The sequence below is a fragment of the Lithobates pipiens genome, unplaced genomic scaffold (genome assembly GCF_037356315.1).
Source record: "Lithobates pipiens isolate NorthernLeopardFrog02 unplaced genomic scaffold, aLitPip1_a1.2 Scaffold_22, whole genome shotgun sequence".
Lineage (NCBI taxonomy): Eukaryota > Metazoa > Chordata > Amphibia > Anura > Ranidae > Lithobates > Lithobates pipiens.
In genome coordinates, this window is record NW_027507784.1 from 264,165,549 (window position 1) to 264,191,992 (window position 26,444).

The 26,444-nt window shown below is 43.5% G+C and overlaps 1 protein-coding gene across 1 annotated transcript in view; it reads left to right on the top strand.

Annotated features, from left to right (window-relative positions):
• LMTK2 (lemur tyrosine kinase 2) overlaps window positions 1-26,444 on the top strand; it is a 147,231-nt gene that overhangs the window by 59,660 nt on the left and 61,127 nt on the right. Inside the window, exons 4-6 of the mRNA XM_077449038.1 lie at window positions 9,452-9,525; window positions 11,415-11,533; window positions 13,809-13,896. Of these exons, the coding sequence (XP_077305164.1) occupies window positions 9,452-9,525; window positions 11,415-11,533; window positions 13,809-13,896 (281 nt within the window). The remainder of the gene's footprint in view (window positions 1-9,451; window positions 9,526-11,414; window positions 11,534-13,808; window positions 13,897-26,444) is intronic.

Here is a 26,444-nt window from a genome sequence, read left to right on the forward strand (position 1 = left end):
ATATACGTCGACAGAATGGCACGGGCAGGCATATGGGCGTATATATACGTCCCTGCCTTCCTGCGGCGGTCGGTATTCGTTCGGGAGCGATCCGGGATGAGGGGGCGGCCATTCATTCATGGCCACCCCCTCGCGATCGCTCCCGACGAATAGAAATGCTCTGTGACATCACTTCCTCTCCTGTAATGTAAACACAGGAGAGGAAGTGATGTAATCTCTCCTCCGTGTCGGTATTTTTCGTTCCGGCACCGAGGAGAGAGGATCGGTGAGTTGCACCAACACACTACACGTACAGTAGAACATGCCAGGCACACTCACACCCCCCCTTCACCCCCCGATCACCCCCCCAATTACCCCTGCCCCCCCAGTCACAGTGACACCAATTGCATTTTTTTTTTTTGCATTGGTGTCATTTGTGACTGTAATAACTGTTAGGGCAGTTAGGGTTAGCCCCCTAACCCCCCCAATAAAGGTTTAACCCCGTGATCACCCCCCGTCGCCAGTGTCACTAAGGCTGGGTTCACATTGCAGCGGTTTATGAGAACGAATGTGATTCGCACCACACTGCAGTGCAAATCACATCCGATCTCTGTGCGATTCGAGTTCAGCCATATAGATAGTATGGCTGAATTCGTGTCGCACCCGCCGCAAACTCGCACGGGACCCTTTTTTTGGTCCGCAGCAGAATCGGATCGCATGGGTTTTCACACCATGCGATCCGAGTTTGCAGATCGCACTGCGATATGCGAACTGATCTGGGGGTGTCATTAACATTTCACTGACACTCCCAGCAGTTCGCATAGGGCAGTGTGAACTGCCGCTGGGAGGCATGCAATGCGGGAACCCGCCGCGGATTCGTGGCGTTCCCACATCGCTCCAGTGTGAACCCAGCCTAATAAGCGATCATTTTTCTGATCGCTGTATTAGTGTCACAGGTGACGCTAGTTAGGCAGGTAGGTATTTAGGTTCGCCGCAGCTTTTTATAGCGCCAGGGACCCCCATATACTACCGCATAAAGCCCCCTGATTGCCCCCTAGTTAACCCTTTCACCAGTGATCACCATATAACTGTTACAGGTGACGCTGGTTGGTTAGTTATTTTTTTTATAGTTTCAGGGCACCCGCCATTTATTACCTAGTCTCACTAGTGTACCCCTAAATTTAGGGGTGTCTACTTTGCAAAATGGGGGTCATTTGGGGGGGGGGGGGTTTGTGCCATCTTGGCATTTTATGGCCTTCAAAACTGTAACGCCCTTGGAAAGCCTGAAGGCGGTGCTTGGTTTTCGGGGCCCCGTACGCGGCTAGGCTCCCAAAAAGTCCCACATATGTGGTATCCCCGTACTCAGGAGAAGCAGCAGAATTTATTTTGGGGTGTCATTTCACATATGCCCATGGCATGCGTGAGCAATATATCATTTAGTGACAACTTTGTGAAAAAAATAAATAAATAAAAAAGTTTGTAATTTTCCCGCAACTTGTGGCAAAATATAAAATATTCCATGGACTCAACATGCCTCTCAGCAAATAGCTTGGGGTGTCTACTTTTCTAAAATGGGGTCATTTGTGGGGGTTTTGTGCCATCTTGGCATTTTATGGCCTTCAAAACTGTAATAGGTAGTGAGAAGTGAAATCAAAAATTTACGCCCTTAGAAAACCTGAAGGTGGTGCTTGGCTTTCGGGGCCCCGTACGCGGCTAGGCTCCCAAAAAGTCCCACATATGTGGTATCCCCGTACTCAGGAGAAGCAGCAGAATTTATTTTGGGGTGTCATTTCACATATGCCCATAGCATGTGTGAGCAATATATAATTTAGTGACAACTTTGTGTAAAAAAAAAAAAAAAAAAAAAAAAGCATCTTCAGAAAACGCATTAGGTCCCCTTCTACCACCCAGGACCCTCAAACAGAGGAACAGTGGGAGGGGGAAGATTATTCCCCCCTCAGAGGACCGTGAAAAGGCCAATGACCCCTCTTATTAAAAGGGATCAAGTGGGGAAGGACCCTTTTTCAGCTTCACACGCTGAGAAACCACTTTCAGACCGGACCATTTTGCTGGTCAATGACCAGAGTTCTTTTTACAATTTGGCACGGCGCTACTTTAACTGGTAATTGCGCGGTCATGCAATGTTGTACCCAAACAAAATTTGCGTCCTTTTTTTCCCACAAATAGAGCTTTCTTTTAAAGGTATTTGACTGACTGCGATTTTTATTTTTTGCGATATAAATGTAAAAAGACCGCAAATTTTGAAAACAAATGATATTTTCTACTTTTTGTTATTAGAAAAATCCAATAAACTCAATTTTAGTCATACATTTAGGCCAAAATGTATTCAGCCACATGTCTTTGGTAAAAAAAAAGTCAATAACTGTATATTTATTGGTTTGCGCAAAAGTTGTCACATCTACAAACTAAGGTAAGTTTTCTGGAATTTACGCAGCTTTTAGTTTGACTGCCTATCTCATTTCTTGAGGTGCTAAAATGGCAGGGCAGTACAAACCCCCCCAAATGACCCAATTTTGGAAAGTAGATACCCTAAGGAAATTGATAAGAGGCATGTTGAGCCCATTGAATATTTTATTTTTTTGCCTCAAGCGATTGAATAATGACAAAAAAAAAAAAATTTTTTTTTTTTTTTACACAAAGTTGTCACTAAATGATATATTGCTCACACATGCCATGTTTATATGTGGAATTGTACCCCAAAATACATTCTGCTGCTTCTCCTGAGTACGGGGATACCACATGTGGTCGACTTTTTGGAAGCCTAGCCGCGTACGGGGCACCGAAAGCCAAGCACTGCCTTCAGGATTTCTAAGGGCATACATTTGTAATTTCACTCCTCACTACCTATCAGTTTTGAAGGCCATAAAATGCCAATATGTGTATATATACGCCCATATGCCTGCCCGTGCCATTCTGTCGACGTATATCGTCGTGCGGTGGTTGGCAAGTGGTTAAAAACACTTGAAGGACTGGGCCCCTTTTTATCAGGGGTTCCACACCCCTGGACACGTAAAGTACCCCACCAGGAAGTATGGCTGAAAAAATACCAAGCGCTGGATCCTGAAGTCCGGCTCTCAAAAATAAATAAATAAATAATAATAATTGTTACAGGCAAAACATGGTTTCTTCTGACACAAGGCCCGGGTACCATTCAATTTGGCCTGAAAAAGACACTTTGGATCCGGTTGCATAGCTTGCCCCAGCAAAGGAATATTCCAGTGGAGCTCAGCCCAGCACATCTTTACTCGTGACCAACACCTAAGACACTGGCGAAAAAACTGAGGTACTCCTAATAAGGGGAGGGGTTATATAGGGAGCTAAACTACCTGTCTAGGGTGTGCCAGTGTCCATCACCTAAAGGTGCCTATATAACCCATACAGTATGTGGCTCTGTGCCCCGTGATGTACGATGAAGAAGTTTTTACTTAAACTCAGACTTATTGGGTAGTCATGTAATCACACAGGCTTTTTGCAACTTCTCCCGAATGCTGGAGGGCTGCTTCCATTGAATACTACTCTGCATTTCAGACTGCAATCCATGCTGCTGTTAGCCAGCATTTCCAGAGGGTAGGTGGTGGTGTCAGTCAGGAGTCCTTGTATCTCCAGACAGGAGCTGGGAGATGTACACTGAAGTCAGGTACACACAGGCTAAAATTGGCCAAAAACGGTCAGTTTGGTTACAAGCCGGCTTTTGTCATACGAATATGCTGGGAAACTGGCATTCGATCAGTGCTTGCAGCCAATGGTTGAGTGTGCGCTGGTCAATTTGTTCTGGTGGGAGGTCCTGGGAAAGTCACAGTAGGATAGTACCTCGTGTGTGTGTGTGTGTGTGTGTGTATGTGTGTTTAGCCTGCTGGGTTGAACGAAAAAATACTTCCTGTGTGTCCCAGGCTTGACCATGCCAGCATGCATTTGCTTCTGTGCTTGTGCTCATAAAACAAGAGTTTGGGACTGGCAGGATCGCTAGTTATTTGCTGCTCATAAGTAAACACAAGGAAAGTTGGCCCTCAGCATAAATTTGCCTCTTTGTTTTCATAAAGGAGAGGTTATTTTGTTTGTGCTAGGTTATCTGCGAGCTGTATGAAGTTTTCATCTTTCTCCTTGCAGCTTCACTCTTTATTCGTATACAGTGTACTATCTGCTTCTGGCATAGTTTTTACTTCTAGTGCTTTTTTCAAGAATTGTAGTAACATAGAAAAGTGACGGCAGAGACTGAGTAGTCCATCGTGTCTACCCTCCTTCCTTTTTTTTTTTTTTTTTTTTTTTTTTTGACTGTCTCACTACCTCTGTTGGTAGTTTGTTCCAATCATCAACCACCCTTTCAGTAGAATAATACTTTCTAAGGTTAGTTTTGAACTTTCCTCCCGTTAGGTCATGTCCCTGTGTTCTTGATTTTGGTTTCATATTGAAAAGGCTGCCTTCCTGAACCTTATTCACCCCCTCGATGTATTTAAAGGTTTCAATCAGGTCTCCCTTTTCTCTTTCCTCTAGAGCAGGCTTTCTCAACCTTTTTAACCCTTGAGGAACCCCAAAAAAAGTAATGTGTTGAGGAACCCTTACTAAAACCAAATCATCAGGGCTCAATAGGAACAATGCTCCGGTATTGGTGGTCAATAGGTAGAATGCCCCCCCTGAAAGTGGTGTTCAGAATGCCACCCTTAAAGACGGCTAAAAAGATATTTGGTGTCATGCTGCTGGCTTTGCCAAGTGGTGCTGAACCTTGAACTCTGTAGGCACCATCAAATAGGTGGTTCATCAGCCACAGCTCAAGGAACCCGTAGCAACCTCTGGAGGAACCCCGGGGTTCCACGGAACCCTGGTGGTTGAGAATGGCTGCTCTAGACTGTACATATTACATTTCTGAAGCTGCTCTCGATATTTTATTACACACACACACACACACACACACACACACCACCATTTTTGTTACCTGACTCTGGACTCATTCTATCTCATAAATATGTTTTTGTAAGTGCGATCTCCAGAACTGCTCACAGTATTCTAAATGAGGTCTCACTAAAGATCTATATAGGGGAATCGGGACCTCTTTCCTCCTGCTGGTGATCCCTCTCATGATATATCCTGGAATTCTATTTGCTTTTCCCACTGCCTGGTCCCACTGTTTGCTCATTTTGCAATCATCTGAAATAACCACCCCAAATCTTTGTTCTGTAGTGCTGTCTAACTCTGTACCCCCAATGTTGGACTCTCTCAGGGGATTTTTTTCTTCGGTGCATTATTTTACATTTAGAAATATTGACCTGCAGTCTGCACTGCTTTCACCAATCTTCTAGCAATGCCAAATCATGTTCCAGTTGGACACCTCCCTGGATATCAACCCTATTACAGATCTTTGTGTCGTCAGCAAAGAGACATACCTTGCCCAAGGAACGTTTAGTTATTTCACTTGCATATAGATTAAATAGAACCGGACCTAGCACAGAGCCATGTTGTAACCCACAAGTGACTGCTCTCTGTTCTGATTGAACCCCATTTATAACCACACTCTGGTATCTATCCTTTAGCCAACTTCATATCCACTGAACCACCCATAGGTTGAGTCCTAGCTTGTACAACTTTTGTATTAGATCATTATGTGGCACTGTATTGAATGCCTTGCTAAAATCAATTTGTATAAGGTTACGACCTGTCTTAACCTGGAACTATACACCAAACAAGCCTCCATCACTGCATATATATGTGTAAAAACCAAAGAAGGGGAAATGGGACTTTGACAGCCCGTTCACACCTGAACGTTTTGTAGCCCTACGCCTGAAGCTACAAAACGCTGGAGGGGGAAAAAATCGCGAATTGGGCTGATTTGGGCGTTTTCATTCCCATAGAAACTAATGGAAACGCTCGATTCGAGCGTTTAGCGCGACAACGAGCGTTTCTACGGGCGTTTTGATGCTGTATCTGCTCAAGAAAAAATAAGCAGATGAAAAATATTTTTCCTATTGGCTGAAAAAAAAAAACCCCGAAGTTAAACGCTCGTTGTCGCGCGTTGTAGTGTGACAAAACTCTCGTTGTAGTGTGACAAAACGCTCGTTGTCGCGCGTTGTAGTGTGACAAAACTCTCGTTGTAGTGTGACAAAACGCTCGTTGTCGCGCGACAAAACGCCGGTAAAAACGTTCAAACACGCTACGCTCAGGTGTGAATGCAGCCTGAATGAGGCTTGTAGGTGTGTATAATAATGTGGATGTATCGTCTGAAATAAACCTGAATGTCACAATCCCCTAGGGGTAATTCATGGTAGTGGTATTAAGAGAGCATACTTAAGCAATATAATAAAGTATTTATGATATAAAAATACAATCATAAAAATTCAACATAAGTTGATATAATCACAAAACATTTAATAAACAAAGATTAATCACTAGTACATGATTTGTGACAGACAGTAAAGTTCATGATCATAAAAAGGATACATTTCAAACAAAGATAATAGATATAGAATTCATATAATTAGTACAAAGAAAGAACATGATACATTGAAGTGGATTGGACTGAACATAACTTGGCATCACTAGATGAACACTCTACGCGCTTCATGGCCTTGCGCCAATCGTCAGGAGTTGGATGCGTACATTGAGTTTTTTTTCTTTTTATCACTAATGTACCAAAAAAAAAACTCCTCTCCTTTTCTTAATATTCTTATTAGAATTGTCTGAGCTCAATGTAGAAATCTATGTTAAAGTAAACTGTCACTTTCACCTATAGGTAAAAGGTAAGCCTACAATAAGGTAGTGAAAATACCTCCTAAACGTGAGCAGTTTAGGAGATGCTTGCTGTACACTGCAACGATAAGAAATAGCCTTCACTCGCAAATGCCGTGACTGATGGGCCCCCGCATGCATACGTGGGAGTGGCGTCACGTGACTCCGGCCAGTCACTGAGCCAGAGTCCATGTCCCTGGAAGGAAGAGGGGCGAAGATTGATGTGGCCACATCGCAGGCTTACTTTGCATGTAAGTGCCACATAATAGGCTAGTATGCTATGCATACTAGCCCATTAGGCTTTTATTTTGCAGGGAAATAGAGGAAGTAAAACCCATCAGGGTTTACTTCCTCTTTAAGGGAGGGTATGTAATTTAATTCCATACTCCCCTCAGCAACTGAGACCTCCCTTTTTGTCTCCATTTTCGTAAACTGCACGCTGGAAATTCTTACTTTGCCAGGGATTTTTGTGGTATCCTGAGTTAACAGGGAACAGTTTCCACTACTCCTGTGAGAGTCTGACTCTTATGAGTATTCCAGATACACCTTACAGATGGCACTCATGAACACATCTACCCTAGTGCCAGGTTGTTTTTTTAGCTTCCCCATTGTGGAATGCCCTAAAGATCTTCACCCAAGGGTAAGCATTCCAATTCTTACAGTCTCTCTGCTTAGAATCTTATCGCCTACCTTTCTGGGTATACCAAATTTCTTCCCATTTACCCCTCTATGTAAAGGTGAAATTGATTAAATAGTCCCACTTTCTATTCTGCTGCTATGTACAGTGCCTCAAAAAGTATTGATTCTCCTTGAAATTTTCCACATTATGTCATGTTATAACCAAAAACATGTATTTTATTGAGACTTTGTGATAGACCAACACAAAGTGGCACATAATTGTGAAGTGGAAGGAAAATTATATATGGTGTTCACCATTTTTTTACAAATATCTGAAAAGTATGGCCTGCATTTGTATTCAGCCCCCGAAGTCAATACTTCGTAGAACCACCTTTCACTGCAATTACAACTGCAAGTCTTTTTGGGGATTTCTCTACCAGCTTTGCACATAGTGACATTTTTGCCCATTCTTCTTGACGAAATAGCTCAAGCTTTGTCCGATTGGATGGAGAGCATCAGCAAACAGCAATTTTCAAGTCTTTCCACAGGTTCTCATCTGGATTTAGGTCTGCACTTTGACTGGGCCATTCTAACACATGAATATGCTATGTTCTAAACCATTTAATTGTAGCTTTATTTTTCTATTGGGGGGGGGGGGGGGGGGGAAGCATCCCTTTTGTCCATTTTAAGGCATCATTCACACGAGGTGGATCCGTTTAGCGGAGTCTGCCAGGCTAGATCACTCAGTTGATCTTTGCTGAGCCGGCGCATGACAGGGTTAGTCTCTGCTCTCTCCTATGGAGAGATCAGATGAAAATGGACGGGATGTCCATTTTTAATCAGATCTCATCCGATCCATGAAGACAGATGGTGAACATATCGTATCGCCATACATCTGACATCTGTTTTTAGCGGATTGGATACTGTGTCAGAGGACACAACATCCATCTCCCCATAGGAGTCAATGGACGGCCCACTCAAATCAGCCTGAAAAACAGACAGGCGGATCCGAGCAGGCTTGCTGTGTGAAAGGGGCCTAAGGATCCTTTGAATCTCATGTGTTTTTTTATTTTTATAATGTGCGCTGCAGTTCTTCGCAACCTTTTTGAACGGCTTGGATTTTTCACAGCCTTTAAATATTCTGCCCTTCTCCATAGATTTTGGTTTAGAGAGTTTTGTTTAAGCACCCAGCTGTTTTATATTTGGGTATGACTTGCATATCCATCCTCCCTTTCCCTAAACACAAGGGTTATGGGGGGGGGTTCTGTTAAGCATTTGCTGTTTTTATTGTTTTGGACCACCTTGTTTATCCAACCATTCCTTCTCTGAAGTTTTCACACAGTCGTGTTTTTTTTTTTTTTTTTTTTTTTTTTTTAACATGCATGCATCCCTTTCTTTTACATGGTTATCCTTGAATACACACTTTCCTGCCCTATGGTTGGAGCGATGGTTGTCAGCCAGGCTGGACATCGAACCTTTATTCCTTGCATCATCTCCATTACATTGGGGATTATTGGTTTTGCTAAAGGAACAGAACTTTTGCTTTCAGTTCATCTTGCAGGAAGTGACAAGGACACTGCATTTCTTTCAAGATCAGCAGGTATTTTCTCTACTTGCTGAGTGTTTTTTAACCTGGAAAAAATGAATGCAGCCAGCACATCCTAGAACAGGGAATCTTCAATATATCACACTTTTGTATCAGATGTACTTTAATCCTTAAGGAATTGGTGTACTTTTATTTGCTGCATTGAGGTAAGTTATCTTAATAATTTGTTTTTCTTTTAATAACATTTTTGTTGGCAGTATGACATTGCTGATGGAACTGTTACTGTAGATCATAAGTGGTGCAGGTTGCAGTACTTCTTCTTTTTTTTTTTTTTTTTTTTTTCTTCATTGCATACCATTATCTAGTTGATGACTGAAGCCTATTCTGTTCTGCCACATAGTATACATTCTCCTCATGCCACAGGGCTCCCACACAAAGTGTTTAAAGGGCAGACACAATATGCAGGCTGTCACACCATGCATTTGCTCAGCTCATTTTGTTACTCTGGTCACTTCTTCTACTATATTTCTGCTCTAACAGGAGATCATTCTTGTGTTTTTGTCTTGCTAGATGCAGCAAAGTTCCAGATTGCCCGCCACAGTCTGAGCTACATTCAGGAGATTGGTCATGGCTGGTTTGGCAAGGTAAGATCTTTTTTCAACTTTGTTAAAATGAATGCCTATGTACTTATGTAATCCTGTTCGGTCTTGCGCACGCTGAGCGAGCAGTAATACAAATGTACTTGGATTTATTTCTTTGCTTACTTGTATCTATTTGTGCCATTGGTTTGTATTCAGTTGAGTGGTAATAATTGTCGTGACAGATGAAAAGTATTTCTGTATGTTCTAACAGCCAAGGCTATTGGTTTAACTTTTTCTTTCCCATCAGTTTGCTTTGTGGGAATCCTAGATAAAGTAATGCAAGTTAAAAAAATAAAAATAAAAAATACTACTTCACAGGGTAAAGTTATTTTCCCAGCACCCTTCCCATGTAAGTGAATGCTCTAGATGTTTGGTCACCTTGTATCTGGCAAAAGTGAGGCTTGGCTACTATGAATTCTGCTTATTTCTTCAATAGAAATAAAGTAAATAAATGTCTGTTTTTTGATCAGGTATCTGGAGGAGCCTTTTTTTTCCAGGACCGTGTGTTTTTGTTTGTTTGTTTGTTTTTTGTTTTGTTTTTTCCCACTTTTTGTGCTCGTTATCTATCCAAACAAGACTGTTATCATACGAGTACAGGTCTGCTTTAAAAAGGGGAAGAAAAAAGTTTGCTGTGTTTATAGGGAACCTTTGGAAATGTTTAATTGTACATAAGGAGCACCCTGAAAAATGAACCTTTCCTCTAAACCTAGCATTGCACTTACTGGTATGTGAGTGTGCTTAGGTATGCTTGTGCCTATAGCCTTAAAGCTGTATATCTGCAGTGTGAGACAGTGCTGCCTGTGATTGCTAGTCTCACCAGATCATGTGTGAGATTTGGTGATTTCATTGCTTTGCTGCTCCTTTTTATTCTCATTCCTGGAGGCTTGATCGTGAGACCGCAAATTCAGTCTTTACCAAGACCGCCACCTGCACACAAGCACAGTATGGAGCAACCCCAGTCAGTCGCTTTACGGTCGGTTCACACAGGGACGACTTTTCAAGCGACTTAGCCGCCTGACATGTCATGTCCCGTTCTGTACAATGGAACCGTTCTAATCGGAGCGACACAAGTCGCTCCGACTTAGAAAAAGGTTCCTGTACAACTTTGGTGTGGCGACTTGCGGTTTGTCATCTCTTTCCATTATTGAGATTTCCTTTTACTTCCTGTCCTATAGATGGAATAGGAAGTGGAAGGGAATCCCTCCAAAGTCTGAAAAATCAGCCTAACAGCTGTGACTGGAACAGGTGTCAGAGTTAAAAGACTTCCCTTCTGTTCCTGCTCTTGTGACAGTGGTCACCAGGACAATTGGAGTGTGTCTTCCTATTGGGGACATAAAAACCTGACGGGTTATAATGCCTGAGCTCTGTACCCTCCCCCCCCCCCCCCAAAAAAAGTGAGGGGGGGGGTTTAGAGACCCTCTAAAAGCTCTGCCTTCATGCTGTTTTCTCCTACAAATGCCGTTTGCTTGGCTTCCATGCTGTGACTGTTGCTTTAACATTTTTAGTCACGGCCTGGAGCAAGTACAGAGATGAGGAATTCTGACCCTTTTCTCACCCTACAGAACTGTGTACTCGTTTTTGGGTCAAGGATGTTGGCCCTCTGGTCTTAATACTTTCAGGCAGTCATTGCATTCTCTGTAGGAGTTTATCATTTTCAGTTTTTAGATTTCTACCATGACAGGTTAACATTGACAGCTGAATGATTCACATTGGCGTCTCATGCTGAAGCTTATACCTGTGTGATGAGTGAAATGGAGACTGTCGTCTTGTCATTCTTCCTTGTTCGTTTTTCTGTTCTGCTATTCTTATTCTTCCTTGTTTAAGAGAAAATCAGTAATGCCCATTTTGTGTCCTTAAAAATCCTTACTTTGAGTTTTGCAATTTGTGTTCAGGTTCTTCTGGGAGAGATCTATAGAGAGAACAGTGTTACAAGAGTGATTGTAAAGGAGTTGAGAGCGAGTGCAAGTTCAAAGGAGCAGGAACAGTTTATAAAAAATGGAGAGCCATATAGGTAAGTGTTTTTTTATTTTTTTTATTTTTTTGTTTTGCTTTTCTACATTTTTGTATGTATTTCAAGGATTTCTATTGCAAAAAAATGGAGGCTGAATCTTGTGCCACCACATCTAAGGCATAAAGCCTTGTGCACACAACTCCAGCAGCATTAGCCATAGAATGAGATTTGCAGTAGCGTTATGCAAGGTTTTTTTTTTACAGCACAACTATACACCCACAAAAGCTTATAGCTCAAAGACTCTAGTAAACGCAGAATACCAGAAGTTTTTTTTTTTTTGCAGTGTTTTTAAGCTTTTTCAGAGTTGGTGTCTTTACAGCTGAAAAACTCTAAAAACCCACTAGTTGTTGTGGGGTTTTTTTTTCCAACCAAAAAATGCCCCTGCCCAAAAAAATAGGATCGTGTGGAGTTTACGAACTGTAGAAAAAAAAAAAATCCCTGAGCCAGGGACTAGAGGGTTTTAGCCCAAGTTTACACTGACAGCAGATTTAAAATGTGCAAGTTCAGCTGAACTCTTGCACAATTTCATTCCCGCATGTCAGTCCCGACTTCGGGGGCGATTTCAGAGAAATCTGTGTGGGTTCCTGCACAGATGTCTATACAAATCGCACCCCGAAAGTAGTACAGAAATTACATTTGGGAATTGGTTCAGTGCTGCAAATGTGGCGTTGCACTGATTTGGACGGTGCCGATTTGGCATGTCAAATGGCATCAATGTGAATCTGGGCTTAAGAGGCGTTCTTCCAGCTGTAAAAATGCTCCAACTCTGATAAAAGCTTGAACAGCTATTGTGTGTTTTTATTAGCGTTTTTGAGCCATAAGCTTTTGTGTATAGATTTGCTAAAAAACGCTGCAAAACTCATTCTACAGCTAACACTACTGGCGTTTTTATAATGTCCTGTGTGCATAAGGCCTTAAAGTGCTTGTAAAACACATTCAGTTTAAAATGTAAATGAAAGGCAAAACATTTAGTATATAAATAAAAAACAAAAAAAACAAAAACAAAGTGATCATATTCACTGTGTTCTCAACTGCATAAGAGCTGGGGAGAGAAGCAGAAGCACGCTGAGCTTCCCAGTAAATGGCTGTGCAGGGGGTGCATTTCAAGACAAATTTGATCATTGGAGAGCAGGCTGATCTCCCAGCACAGCTAGAGAACTGACTACAGTGTGCACTCCTGCTTGGCGTGGTCAGATTTTGATATAAAAGCAAAGGGACTGGCAAGAAGACTAGGGATTTCACACAAAGGAAGCAATACAAAAAACGGGGTACTTTTTTTTTTTCTCTCCCCTATACAAGTACAGCAGGTACATGGAAATATGAAATGTTGGGGTAACACTTTATGCTACAATGTTTTGCATGTATTTTTTCATTTTGGATTTATATAACTTTTCATATGTGCTAAGCTGTTGTACTTACCATTTGGCCTTTTAACCATTCTGACTTTCTCTTGTAAAAATCTGCATTTTTGGTTATAAAATTACTTAAAACCTCCAGAACATTACCTATTTTATGAAAGCAAAGACCTAAAATAAAAAGATAGTAGTTGAAATGTTTTATGTCGCTTAATATTTTCACCACTGTTTAGCAAAGACATTTTCAGAAAACTCCCACATGCATGCGGGAGTGATGTAATTGCGGCTCCGGCTGCTCACAGCGCCGGAGCTGCGAACCCAGAAGAAACACTGAGGGAACATGTCAGCCCCCTTGGCGTGGACCAGGATCAGATGCTGATGCCTCGTTCTAAGGTGAGTGTTTCATAATGAGCTAGTATGCCTCATTATGTGATTAGCTCATTATGACTATGCCTTTGCCTTACAGGTGTTTTTTTTTTTTTTTTTTTTTTTTTTTTTTTTGTCTTCAGTGCAGGTATACACTATAACAAACCCCTATATGGTAGCATTGGTCAGTTGACCGCTCCTCTTTGAGATATTGGGAGTCTATTAGACCCCCAGCATCTGTCTTGTCCCCCAAAGCAACAAATTCGATACTGAGCAACCTTGGTTAGATGCTTCCCTGGTTGCATGAGCCAGAGAAAGACGACTCCAAAACCTGAAGTGACCATCTTTGTTTCTTCTGGCTTTATATACTGCAGAGGAGATTGAGGAAAGGATATGTGTATGTATATGTGTGTATATATAAATATAATTTAATATAATTATGTCTTCTGATCTATCTTTCAACGTGTCTTCTTCAGTTTAAATAGAAAAAATGTCATGTCTGTCAGACTGTTACCGTTTGGTAATTTTTTATTTTCCTTCTCTCTCCTCCTAAGCTACCTGCATCATCCCAACATTGTGCAGTGTGTCGGTCAATGTGTGGAGACTATGCCCTATCTTCTGGTATTTGAACTATGTGAATTGGTAAGTTATTTATAATGCTGTAATATAGTTATTCATTATTTACATTTTATTTTAGGTATTTCTCCAATAGTAGTCTTTGGAATATTGACCTCCTTCCTTTGTGTTTTTGATAATGATCACAGGACAATCACAAGTGCTGACATCACAAACCACTAGTAAGAGCCCTTTCATACTGACAGCGCCCGGGCATCGGGTTTAGTTTTAGCAGCGATTTACCATAGTTTTTGTAGCACTTTTTGGATGCTAGCGGGGCATTTTTAACCCCTGCTAGCAGCCGAATAAAGGTTTAAAAGTGCTGAGGCACTTTGCAGGTGCTTTGGCGGCGCTGCCCATTGATTTCAATGGACTGGGGCACTTTAGGATCATTGTATACCCCACTCCTAATGTGCCTCAAAGTAGTAGTAGTCATACAAGTGCAGCGCCCCAGTGTGAAAGCACTTTCACACTGGGATTGCAGATGAGGCTATTTTTAGCGTTTAAAAGACTGGAAAAACTCCTCCAGTGTGAAAGGGGGGGTCTAATGCAAACTGTTGCAACCCAAGATTGCTTCACTTTTTGAATGATAAAATATACATACATACATACATACATACATACATACATACACCTCTGAAGGTATTGGTATCTGGGACCAATCTGTCAGTAGCATATCCAAGTCCTGTAAGTTGTGAGGTGGGGCCTCCGTGGATTTAAAATGTTTTTGCAACACATCCCACAGATAATTGGATTGAGATTTGGAGGCCAAGTAAATGCCAAATGTATTGTTAAACCATTTTTAATTTAATCAGGTCAGGCTATCTTTCATTGCTCAGTAGTCCGGTTCTGATACTCGCATGCCCATTGTAAGCACTTTTGGCTGTCAATATGGGTCAGCATGGGTACACAGCCCCATACACAACCATCTCCAGTGCACTGTGTGTGCTGACACCTTTCTATCAGAACAAGCATTAAAGTGTTACACCCCCCCCCCCCCCCCCCCCCCCGCTTAAAAATCTTTTTCCGTTAAAATACTGCCTCTGTATACCACGGTCACATGATAACCTGAGTGTTTTTCCGGAGCTGTGTGTTCAGGGAGATTTCCACTATAGCCTGTATACACTCCCACATGTGTGCTGGCAATATCATGTGACCTGGCTAGCTCTGAGAACAAGGAAATGTTCTTTCCAGCGATAGACTAACCTGAGCATGTGCAAGGACTCTACCCTCACTGTATTTTCTGGCCTTGCCAAGAGTCTGTGCTGGAGGGAAGGATCTGTCCATATAGGATAAAAAAAAAGCCTTTTTACACAATGCAGAATATTAACCCCTTAAGTTCCACAAGCTTGCTATTCTGCACATACAGACATATTTTACGGTTATGGGTTTAGTAACACTTAAGCCTCATGCACATTGGACGTTGTAATGTTATAAAAACGCCAGTAGCTTTGCAGTGAGTTTTTAAACTTTTTTTCAACATTTTGCAATATCGCTTTTTAGCGTGAATTAGCTTTTTTTTCCCCCAAGTTTTTTAGCTTTTTTTTTTTTTTTCTTCAATGGATCAAAAATGTTAAATGCTGGTGAGCGACGTTTTTGAGTGTTTATCAAAGTTTATCAGCGTTGGAGTGTTTTTACAGCTGAAAAAATGTCTCTCAGAGCCCACTAATTTAGGGTTTTTTTTTACTGCTCAAAAACAGCACTGCCCAACACTGCTGACAACAGCCTATATGTGCATGGACACATAGGATAACATGATGGAGAGTTTAATGACTGTAGAAAAAAACATCTACAGCCAAAATTAGCTGCTGTAAAAACATCAAAATCATCCAGTGTGCATAAGCCTTACTTTTTCAGTAGTTTGAGCTACAGTAGCTCTTCCATTGGTGAGCGAAGGCCGACCTGTATAGTCCCATCCAAGTGCATCTATGAGCCTTGCCACCCATGATTCTGTTGATTAATTTTTCTTCTTTGGACCACTTTTAGGGTTTGAAGACCTTGCACGCAAAAGTACATTATTAAAGCGAGATGAACATCAGACATAATTTTTTATGTAGAGGTAGTAAAAATTACAGATTCTCAGATCAATTTAGAACTAGTTAAAAATTGCACATTAAATATCTATTAAAAAAAACGCACATTGATAGGGCAGTAGACCAGACAATACAAAATTCCCCAGCTCCTGATGCAGGTAGCTGGTAGAAAAAAACAATTACATGGTTTCAACATTTTACATAGCCAGAGATGCCTTTGTGCTCTGCAGTTTGGAATTTCATGTATTTGTGAATGTTGGCAAGAGAAGCCTCTGATTTTAGGTTAAATGTGTTTATTGATTTGTATAGAATACCTAAATAGAAACGAATGATTTTAACAATACAAATTGAAACACTTTAATTAGGATTTCTTTGCTGAGTAACTGAGGATGTTTGCATTGTTTTAGGAACAGGTGCCAATGGCTGTGCAAATATAAAGATAGCTTTTATATAATTTCACCGTTGATTCAGGCCTTATGGGCTGCAGCTTGTAGCTTTTTGACATGCTATGTTGAAATCTTTAAAGGGTTTGTTAACCCACATTATTTTTATATAACCTGCTCAGTCTCCTAATGATATGTCCCTCTGTGTGTGTTTTTTGTCTTTAAAAAAAAAAAAACGCTGTGTGTATATACCTTATTTTTGAGGGCGGATTGGTGGTTATGTGACCCGCTGCCTCTCTCTCCCCTCCCCGCCTGATAGATGCAGTGGGAGGGGCCAAGATTCCCCTGCTGACGTCAGTCTGAGTACCAACTGTAACCATTATAAATAAGAATTCTCCAGCAAGAGGAACCTCAGACATGACCCAAAAAGAGTGAAGTAAAAAGAAGGGGAAATGAGAGAGTAGGGAGGAAAACCAAGAGGAAAACGAGAAGCAAAGCTCCCAGGGGGAGAACACAACTTATTCGGAGCCCTTGCAGCTTCACATGGACATAATCAGCCCAGGGGCTCCAGATCGCTTAGTAGTATAAATGACCATACTGACAATTTGTTCTTTGAGCATTATCCAAGACACCTTTAGTCTATATAGTGAGATACACACCGAAGTCTTTTTCCATGACCTGGCTATAGTAAGTTTTGCAGCCAGGAACATGAAGATCAGACGCTGCTTGGAGCAGGGAAGATGCTTAACTGTTTAATTTAAAAATGCAATACAGGGTTGTTGGGGGATGGGGATTTCCGAAACTTTCCGTATCAAAGCAAATGCCTGATTCCAGAAATCCCTTAGCCTCGGACACTCCCACCATATATGATACATAGTGCCAAGCACGTGGCATCCTCGAAAATATAGGGATAAGGAAGACTGATACAACCTTGACAACCGGAAAGTACCACCTCATCAATACTTTGACATTGGCCTCAACTAGGTAAACATTCAAGATACCTTTTTATAAGCGCCTGCATGTATGGAAATTTGTCTGGGAAATCAAGCAGCAAACTATAAATGGTAGCAATACCTCCCTTGTGCCCCGCTTCCTAGGTACACCATGTCTCATAGGGGGTGACCCTAGTATGCTTAGTCACTGACAGGCCTAGGGAATACAAGAAATGTGAAATTTGAAGAAATCAAAAAATTTCTGAAGAGGGCATTTCCAATTCGGATCTACAATGGGCTAGCGAACGTACTGCAAGGAGTCAAAGTGCAGAATTCTGTATAAGCCCTTATTGAGCCACCAGCAGAAAGTTTCAGGTTCCTGACCGGGGGGGGGGGGAAGGTGGGATTATTAAACAGATGGTTTAGAGGGTGAAAAGGTGATACCAGTTTAGGATTGTTTCACAATCTATCCCAGACAGCCAGCAAGTTAAGGGGGGAGCCAATATGGGCGCTCTACGCTTTGCTAATTGCCATTTGACGCAATCCACGTATTTATATATACAGAACACACACCCCCCATTAGGAGACCGTGCAGATTATATAAAGTAAATGTTGCTTCAGCAGTAGGAAGAGGGTGGGCAGGCCCTGACAGGAGGGAGGGGGGAGGTCGATGACAGTGACACGTAAACTGACCACGGTGTCGGGCTCAGTGGCCATGATACATTGTGGTCAGCTTTCATAGGGGAGGGTAGAAACTGGCAGGATCAGCCAGGTTTTTTTAGGTGCTAGAAAGGGCCAGGAAACAACATAAGCACCATGCTTTATAACATGCTTTAACCACTTGACGACCACGCACTGCAAATGTACTGCGGCAAGGTGGCTCGGCTGCCCGCAATCGTTCCCCAGAGACACAACGGGGATCTGCCAAGTAAACAAGGCAGATCTCCGTTCTGTCAGAAGATGACACTGAGATATGTCTTCCTGCTAAGCATGTCAATGTCAGCTAGGTGTCCGATCTGTCGGCCGCAGTGTCGCAGTCCCAAAAAAATCACTGATCACCGCCATTACTAGTAAAATAAAAATTCTTAAATCTATCCCCTATTTTGTAGACACTATAACTTTTGTGCAAACCAATCAATATGCTTATTGGGATATTTTTTTTGCCAAAAATATGTGGAAGAATACTTATTGGCCTAAACAGATGAATACATTTTTTTGGATAAAAATTATAGCAGAAAAAAAAAAATATATATATATATACATATATACATATATACATACATACATACATTTTTTTTTTTTTTGTTTATAGTTAAAAAAAATGTAAAATCTCAGAGGTGATCAAATCAAACTAAGGTCAACGCTTTTAATGGAAATGAGGAGCAAGCTACTACCACACCACGTGGAAACTGGGGCCTTTCTGTATAAAGAGCGCCACTCTGAGGCTCTATCTCCCATGGGCCTTCGTGACTATACTTCACTGGACATTCGACTCGGTACATCTCTGTATACTGTGTGGTCTAGTTAGAAGATGCATGGAAAAAAAATAAAATAGATATATATATATATATATATATATATATATATATATATATATATATATATATATATATATCTATCTGAAATCTTCCAGGAAAAAAATCTACTTTTGTGATCATGTACATTTTAAGAGGTCCTGAAGAAACGGTCATTTCCATGAAACGCATTCACCCTAGTTCTTCTTTTCGACAAATGGCCATACGGATTTGTAGTGGATGTTTTGCTGGTATGCGTATGCAAGCCATAACAATTTGATACGTGTTTTTAAGTATTTTATTGTTTAAGAAATATATGTATACATTTTTTATTTTACATAAGTGTACCTGTGTGATCACTGGGGGGGGGGGGGTGTATTTAAAATCCAACTACCTACCTTTTTGTTGCATTACTTGTTAGATGGCATGCCATGTGGCAGTACAGTCCACCGGTCACATGTGGCAGCTGGCTACATCTATTTATATTCCACAAAGATTATTGTTACTGCTCTCAGATTTTCTGACTAATTGGGTTTACTGAATGCCTAGCTAGTTCATTTGTGTTGGTAATTGGATTTATTGGCAAACTTGCTTCTAAGACTGGCCATACATTGTACAATTTTCTTCTACAAGTTTGCTTTAGATTTACAAAAAACATATAATATTAAGTCAAACCTAAACACTTTAAAATTTGTATGCAATCGGGCATGCCCTTGCACCGCATAGTTGAAGGTAAATCTAAAGGAAATTGAAAAAGAAAATTGTGTAATGTATGGCCAGCCTAACTGTTGTCTATACAGCGCTCTACTTACCTTCATATACCGCTTGTACACCAAATTGTACATAAAGCATTGTGGTGCTGTGAATGTACTGCCAGGGATATGTATGTGTTAGTTCACAGGATTGGAAAAGTCTTTAGGGTGTCACCTAGATTACGAAGCATGATTTACTTGGCAGTAATGTTACTGTTTATTCACACCTTAATTGGAAAATGTTTTTACAAGGCGTCTCTGTAAGTTGCAAAGCAGATGTTTCTAAAGATACATCTTTCTGTCCCAATAGTTTCATGTCATTATATCTAAAATAGTTTCTGCTTCGTTGGTGACCAACATGCACATACTGAGTGGCAGTTGGGTAAATCTGCCTAATAATCTGCCTTTTTCAAGCTAAATGGTTACTGAACTTCACTATTGTATGTAGTCGCTGTCTTTTAAAGCTCTGCATACGCCAAAACAAAAAAAACAAAAAAAATCATATTAATAATAATGCACAGATGAAATCCCCAATATAGCATATTCTAACTGTATCAGAAAAAAAATGCAATCCAATGGAAGCTGATGTTGGGTATAGCAGTAATGGGTAACCACAAGGTTCCACGCTGCCCTTTGTGGACTGTTTAACCACTTTCAGACCGGACCATTTTGCTGGCTTAAGACCAGACCACTTTTTTTGCGATTCGGCACGGCAACGCTTTAACTGACAATTGCGCGGTCGTGCGCCATGGCTCCCAAACAAAATTTACGTCTTTTTTTTTTTTTTTTTTTTCCCCCACAAATAGAGCTTTCTTTTGGTGGTATTTGATCACCTCTGCGGTTATTTTTTGCGCCATTAACAAAAATAAGAGCGACAATTTTGAAAAAAAAACATTATTTTTTACTTTTTGTTATAATAAATATCCCCCAAAAATATATATAAAGTTTTTTTTTTCCCTCAGTTTAGGCCGATACGTATTCTACATATTTTTGGTAAAAAAAAAACGCAATAAGCGTTTGGTTTGCGCAAAAGTTATAGCATTTACAAAATAGGGGATAGTTTTATGGCATTTTTATTAATAATTTTTTTCTACTAGCAATGACATTTTTGGGACCATTGTCATTTATACAGCAATGAGTGCTATACAAATGCACTGATTCCTGTGTAAATGACACTGGTATTGAAGGGGTTAACCAGGGGGTGGCAGTGTAGGGGTTAAGTGTTCCTAGGGGCATGTTACTAACTGTGGGGGGGCTGGGCTTTGTGTTAGTCAACACTGATCTCTGCTCCAATCACATGGAGCAGAGATCAGCATCAGTTGTTGCTATGCAAAACGGGGAGATGCTGTTTACAATGGCCTCCCCGTGAGACGATCGCGGGTATCCCAGCGGCGATCGAGTCAGCGGGACCCGCGACCGGACGCACGGGGTCATGGCCGGCGTGCGCGGCATATAAAAATGGACGTACCTGTACGCCAATATGCCTGCCCGTGCCATTCTGCTGACGTACATCGGCGTGCGCCGGTCGGGAACTGGTTAAACAGACTTGCAAATATTGCTTTGTTGTGACAGCCTGTTAACAGACACATTACACAATGCCCAGGGAAAGCCGGGCCCTGCTTCTAGAAAATATGCCCTGCCACCTGTCCATATAAGTAGAGGGAGATGTCTGAATACCTCTGTCTGGCCTGTCTAGTTTAAGGTATAGTGATAATCTTTAAATTACACCATGTCCAGGTTGTCCCATTTTCATTTCATTCAATATTCTTGAAGTTGGATCCTCGTCCTAACCATCCGACTTGTGACATCTGACATGGTGACTAAAACTAAAGTCTGAGCAAAATCGTATCTTGTTCATTCAAGTCGGGTGGAAGTAGGATCGACAGTCATGTCATACCGGTGTGAACCCGGCTTTAAAGGATGAGTTAAAAAAAAAAAAAATGCGCTTTCTCTTTTGTTCATTGTTGGACACAGCATCTTCATCTTGACCTTAGGGGTTATATCGCCACCTTCAGGAGCGGCCTAGGCAGAACACGTAAAAACAGCAAAACTGCACAGTATCACCCGGGGGCGTTCTACTGGCTATAACCCCTCACACTGCATCCAGCAGCTCCGTTTTTTTCTGCCTAGTGTAGAAGGACCTGGCTCCCGGTGGGGACCATTGGTCCTGGGATTTATTTATTTTTTTTGTTTTCTGCATTTTTGATTCCTGAGATCTACAATCAACAGCTGGGCTGGGGGACAAGCTGGATAATATAGATCCTAGTAGTCTCCCAAGCCTTGCCATCAAGTGTGAGCTGACCTTGGCTACAGGCTGGGTTGGCCACGACGTGCCCCGCCTTATCCAGGGGTGGCCGGTGAGCTATATGATCCGGGGCACACATATGACCGGGCTAGTGTTGTCCGTGTCAGAGTGCCGTGGCTGACTGCTCGGGGGATGAGTCTGTCCGTGTAATGCGTCCAGCAGACCCTGCAGGAGGGGTAAGTATGGTTCCACTTGTCTCGACAGGATGGAGCAGCTGGGCATTCCCTGAGAGGTTGACTAGGGGGTCTCTCACGCTCCCTTTCTTCTTTCCCTGTCCCTTTCCCTCCTCCCCATGCTATGGGCTGCTGTGTGACGGCATATGGGGTATGGTGCACGTACCTGGCCGGGGGTCCTCTGGGGGGGCCCTCAGAGTTCTGGCAGGGCGCTGCACTGGGTGTTGGTGGTCCACGCGTCCTTTTCCCTGTTTCTGGGGCTATGGTGGGGTGTTTGTGTGTACGCCATGTGGGCCACAGACAGTTTTTTTTTTTTCCTTTCCGCTATTTTATGGAAGTCAGGCGGCCATTTTCCCGGCACCCTCAGAAGTTTTTTGCGGAGGTGCCTGGCGGCCATTTTCTAGTAGCCTCAGCTTCTTTTGCCTCTAGATCTGGGTGACTGTTTCCTTCTGGAACAGCGCAAATTTTACACAGAACACCTCGTGGCGGACGCAGGGAAGAGCGGACGGCGGCAGCACAGCGCAGTACCTAGGTCAGGGTGGTGAGTCCTGTGGGAGGCCCCTCAGTCTGTGGCAGCTAGAAGGGTGGGCATTTTGTGTGACTTGCCTTGGGTCCCTAAGTGGTGACAGGTGAGTGTGGGTCAGCATGGCGTCAGAAGCTAGCGCTTCCTCCCCAGACATCCCTGTTATGGCAACTGGTTTCCCTGCACCTGCGGTGCCGATGAGCGCTCTGTCGGCAATCCTGAAGTCCTATGTTGCCAGGGTGGAACCAGCGTGCGGGCGCAAGGGGGGTAAAGAAACAAAACACCCCCACTGTCTTCTGGGGAAGGCTGATTCAGACTCGGGTATCGCTGTTCTGACGTTTCAGATGATGCGGACCAGAACCATTTGGACTTGTAGGAGCACTTATCACAGCGTTGTGGGATACCCTAAAGAGGGAGGATGCGGCGGGGGCATCTACAGAGGTGTCGGTCCCTTTTGGGTCCCACAAGCTGGCCCGCACCGCTAAAGTGTTTACCTAACTTTATTTTGATCAGTTTATTTACAAGGAGTGGGGAAGCCCGCAGTGGGCCTTGTCTGTCCTGAGACGCATGGCGGTGCGTTACCCCTTTGCAGAGATGTCCATTTCTTCGGGAAACTCTCCATGGATTGTTTACCCCCCCCCCCCAGTATCCATGTTAAATAATGTAACCACGATTCCAGTGGAAGGGACCCCTGCTTTCAAGGACCCTGCCAACAGGAGGGCCGAGGCGGTTTCCCAGTCCATGTTTACGGTGGTGGAGTCACCATTGCGGCCAGTGTTAGTCACGGCCCTGGTGTCCCAGACACTTACTGAATGGGCTAAATTGTTGCATCGTGAGTTGGAGAAGAAACATGCTTTCCCAGTCTGCATAGAGCTGGCGGACCAGTTGGTGCAGAGCCTTAAGTATGTCTGTGATGCAGCCTTAGATACGGCCCCCTTGCTATCTAGAGCCTCAGTATCTGCTTTGGTGCTACATCGCCTGATTTGGCTAAAATGCTGGTCGGCAGACCAGGCATCTAAGAAAGCACTGGCGGATTTGCCCTTCCAGGGAGAGAGGCTGTTTGGAGCCTCGCTGGATGACCGTATTAAGAATGTTACAGGGGGTAAGAGTACATTGCTCCCACAGTCCAGGAAATGTAAGGAGCAACGCCGTAGGCAAGGGCCCTCCTTTTTCGCTCGGAAGCAGAGTTTTCGTCCACCCGGGTCGGCAGGTAAGCGTTCCCAGACCAGACCAACAAGGTGCCCGCTGACAGACAAAAGCACCCCTGGTTTCGCAAGCCTGCGAGCAAATCTGTTGCCACATGAAGGTTTGCCCCGCCCGACTCTCGGGTGGGGGGGTTGCCTTGGGGATTTTGCAGCTAGATGGTCCTCCCTACTTTCCGACCAGTGGGTCTGCAAACTGGTTTAATCAGGATATAAGGGTTTCTTTCTTTTCCGCTAAACAGATTTTTTTTTTTTCCTCCAACCGTCTTCTTCTGGCTCGTCAGGAAGCCCTGTTAAGGGAAGTACAGGACCTGCTGCTATGTGGGGTGATAGTGCCTTTGCCAACGTCGGAAAGGTTTCAGGGATTCTACTCCCATCTGTTTGTAGGCCCAAAAAAGGAAGAGATCCATCCGGTCCTGGATCTCAAGGCCCTCAACAGCTTTGTGAAGGTACAAAGGTTCAGGATGTAATCAGTTCTCTCTGTGGTCGCTGCACTCCATCAGGGGGATTTCCTGGCGTCCCTAGACATCAAGGACGCATACTTGCATGTCCCCATATTCGTCAGGCATCAGGGGTTTCTGTGATTTGCAGTCGGGGATGAGCACTACCAGTTTGTAGCTCTCCCTTTTGGCCTGGCGTTGGCACCAAGGGTCTTCACCAAGGTACTAGCCCCAATTCTGGCTTTGCTCAGGCAGTGAGGGATCGCAGATCATGGGTTTACCTGGACAACCTCCTTCTGAGAGCAGCTTCCACCTCAGAATTAAGGGAGGATGTGGCAATCTCCATGCAAACTCTTCGGGAGTTTGGTTGGGTACTGAACCTGCAGAAGTCTGTGTTGGTGCCGACTCAATGCCTGGAGTACCTGGGCTTGCTTCTGGACTCCTCAGAGGCGAGAGTCTCCTTTTGGACAAGCTGCAGACTCTTAAAGCTGCGGTGAAGTTAGGTGTCCCGCAGGTGGTCGTCGCTGCGTTTTTTGCATGCGAGTCCTGGGTCTCATGGTAGCCACTTTTGAAGCGGAACTTTATACTCAATTCCACACTCGAGTCATGCAAAAGGAGATCCTGTCAAAATGGGACAAATCTCAGTTGTCCCTGGATTGTCAAATTTGAGTGAGCCAGCTAGTCGGGGACTTCCTGCTCTGGTGACTGACGTCCCCAGCTCTTTGGTGCGGGAAGTCGATCCCTCCTCTTCATTGGACAGTGATCACAACGGATGCCAGCCTGACCGGTTGGTTGGGGGAGTTTGGGGCGTACAGTCAGCCCAGGGTTGCTGGACCCAGGAAGAATTCCGCCTGCCGATCAACGTGCTGGAACTTCAGGCAATCAGGCTGTGCCTCTCCACATGGTCACAGAGGCTGAGGGGCGTCCGGTCAGGATCCAGATGGACAGCGTCATGGTGGCGGCGTATGTCAACAATCAAGGAGGAACAAGGAGCTTGGCTGCAGCACTGGAGGTCGCTCACATCTTGCGGTGGGCAGAGCGGCATGTGCCGGCTCCGTCAGCCATGTACATTCCAGGCGTAGAAAACTGGCAAGCGGACTACCTAAGTCATCAGATGCTGGACCAAGGGGAATCGTCACTACATCCGGATGTATTTGGGCTCCTTTGCCTAAAGTGGGGCATGCCAGATGTGGATCTCCTGGCTTCTCCACTCAATCGGAAGGTACAGAGGTTTGTGGCCAGTTCAAAAGATCCCTGGGTGGACGTGGCAGACGCGTTTGACTCCATGGGGCAATTATCGGCTGATTTATGCCCCCCCCCACTCAAACTTCTACCACGTCTGCTTCGCAGAGTGGAGGCCGAGGGGATTCCTGTGATTCTGATTGTCCCAGATTGGCCTCGGCGTACTTGGTACACTGACATAGTACGAATGGTGGCGGATGTTCCTTGGAGGCTGCCGTTGCGTGAGGACCTTCTGTCGCAAGGTCCAATACTTCATCCTGCTTTACAGTTGCTGGCTTTAACGGCATGGCTGTTGAAAGCCAGGTGCTAAGGGGCCGAGGTCTGTTGGATTCGGTAATATCCACTATGCTGAGGGCACGGAAGTCATCTTCTCGGTAGATTTATCAACTTGGCAGGCCTACATCTCCGTGTGTGAGGAGATGGGGTGGCGTCCACGTACATATTCAGTTTCCAGGATCCTGCTGTTTTTGCACCGAGGAGTGGATCAGAAACTTGCACCATTAAGGGGTAGGTATCAGCTTTGGCTGTCTTTTTTTTTTTTTTTTTTTTTTTTTTTTTTTTTTTTTTTCAGTGACCTTTTGGCGACTCATTCATACGTGAGTATGTTTGTTCAGAGGGTTCAACTTGTGGCCCCTACGGTTCGATCACTGCTGCCTCTGTGGGATTTGAATCTGGTGCTCTTAATGTTTCAGAAGCCACCGTTTGAAATTATTAGGGAGACATTAGGGAGATCCCCTTATTGACATGATCAGAAAGTAGTCTTTCTAGTAGCGATTACATCTGCCAGGTCGGTTTGAGTTGGTGGCCTTGTCATGCAAGTCTCCCTACTTAGTCCTCCACAAGGATAAGGCGGTGCTGCGCCCGCAGTCTTCGTTTCTTCCAAAGGTGGTTTTGGCCTTTCGTCTAAATGAGGACGTTGTGCTTCCGTCCTTATGTCCTCGGTAGTCACACCCCAAAGAGGTTGCTTTGCATTCCTAGGACTTGGTCCGGGCTCTGCGGGTGTATCTGTCTGCTACGGCTCCTTTTCGGAGGTCGGACTCGCTGTTTGTATCAGTGGTTGGTCCAAAGAAGGGCCT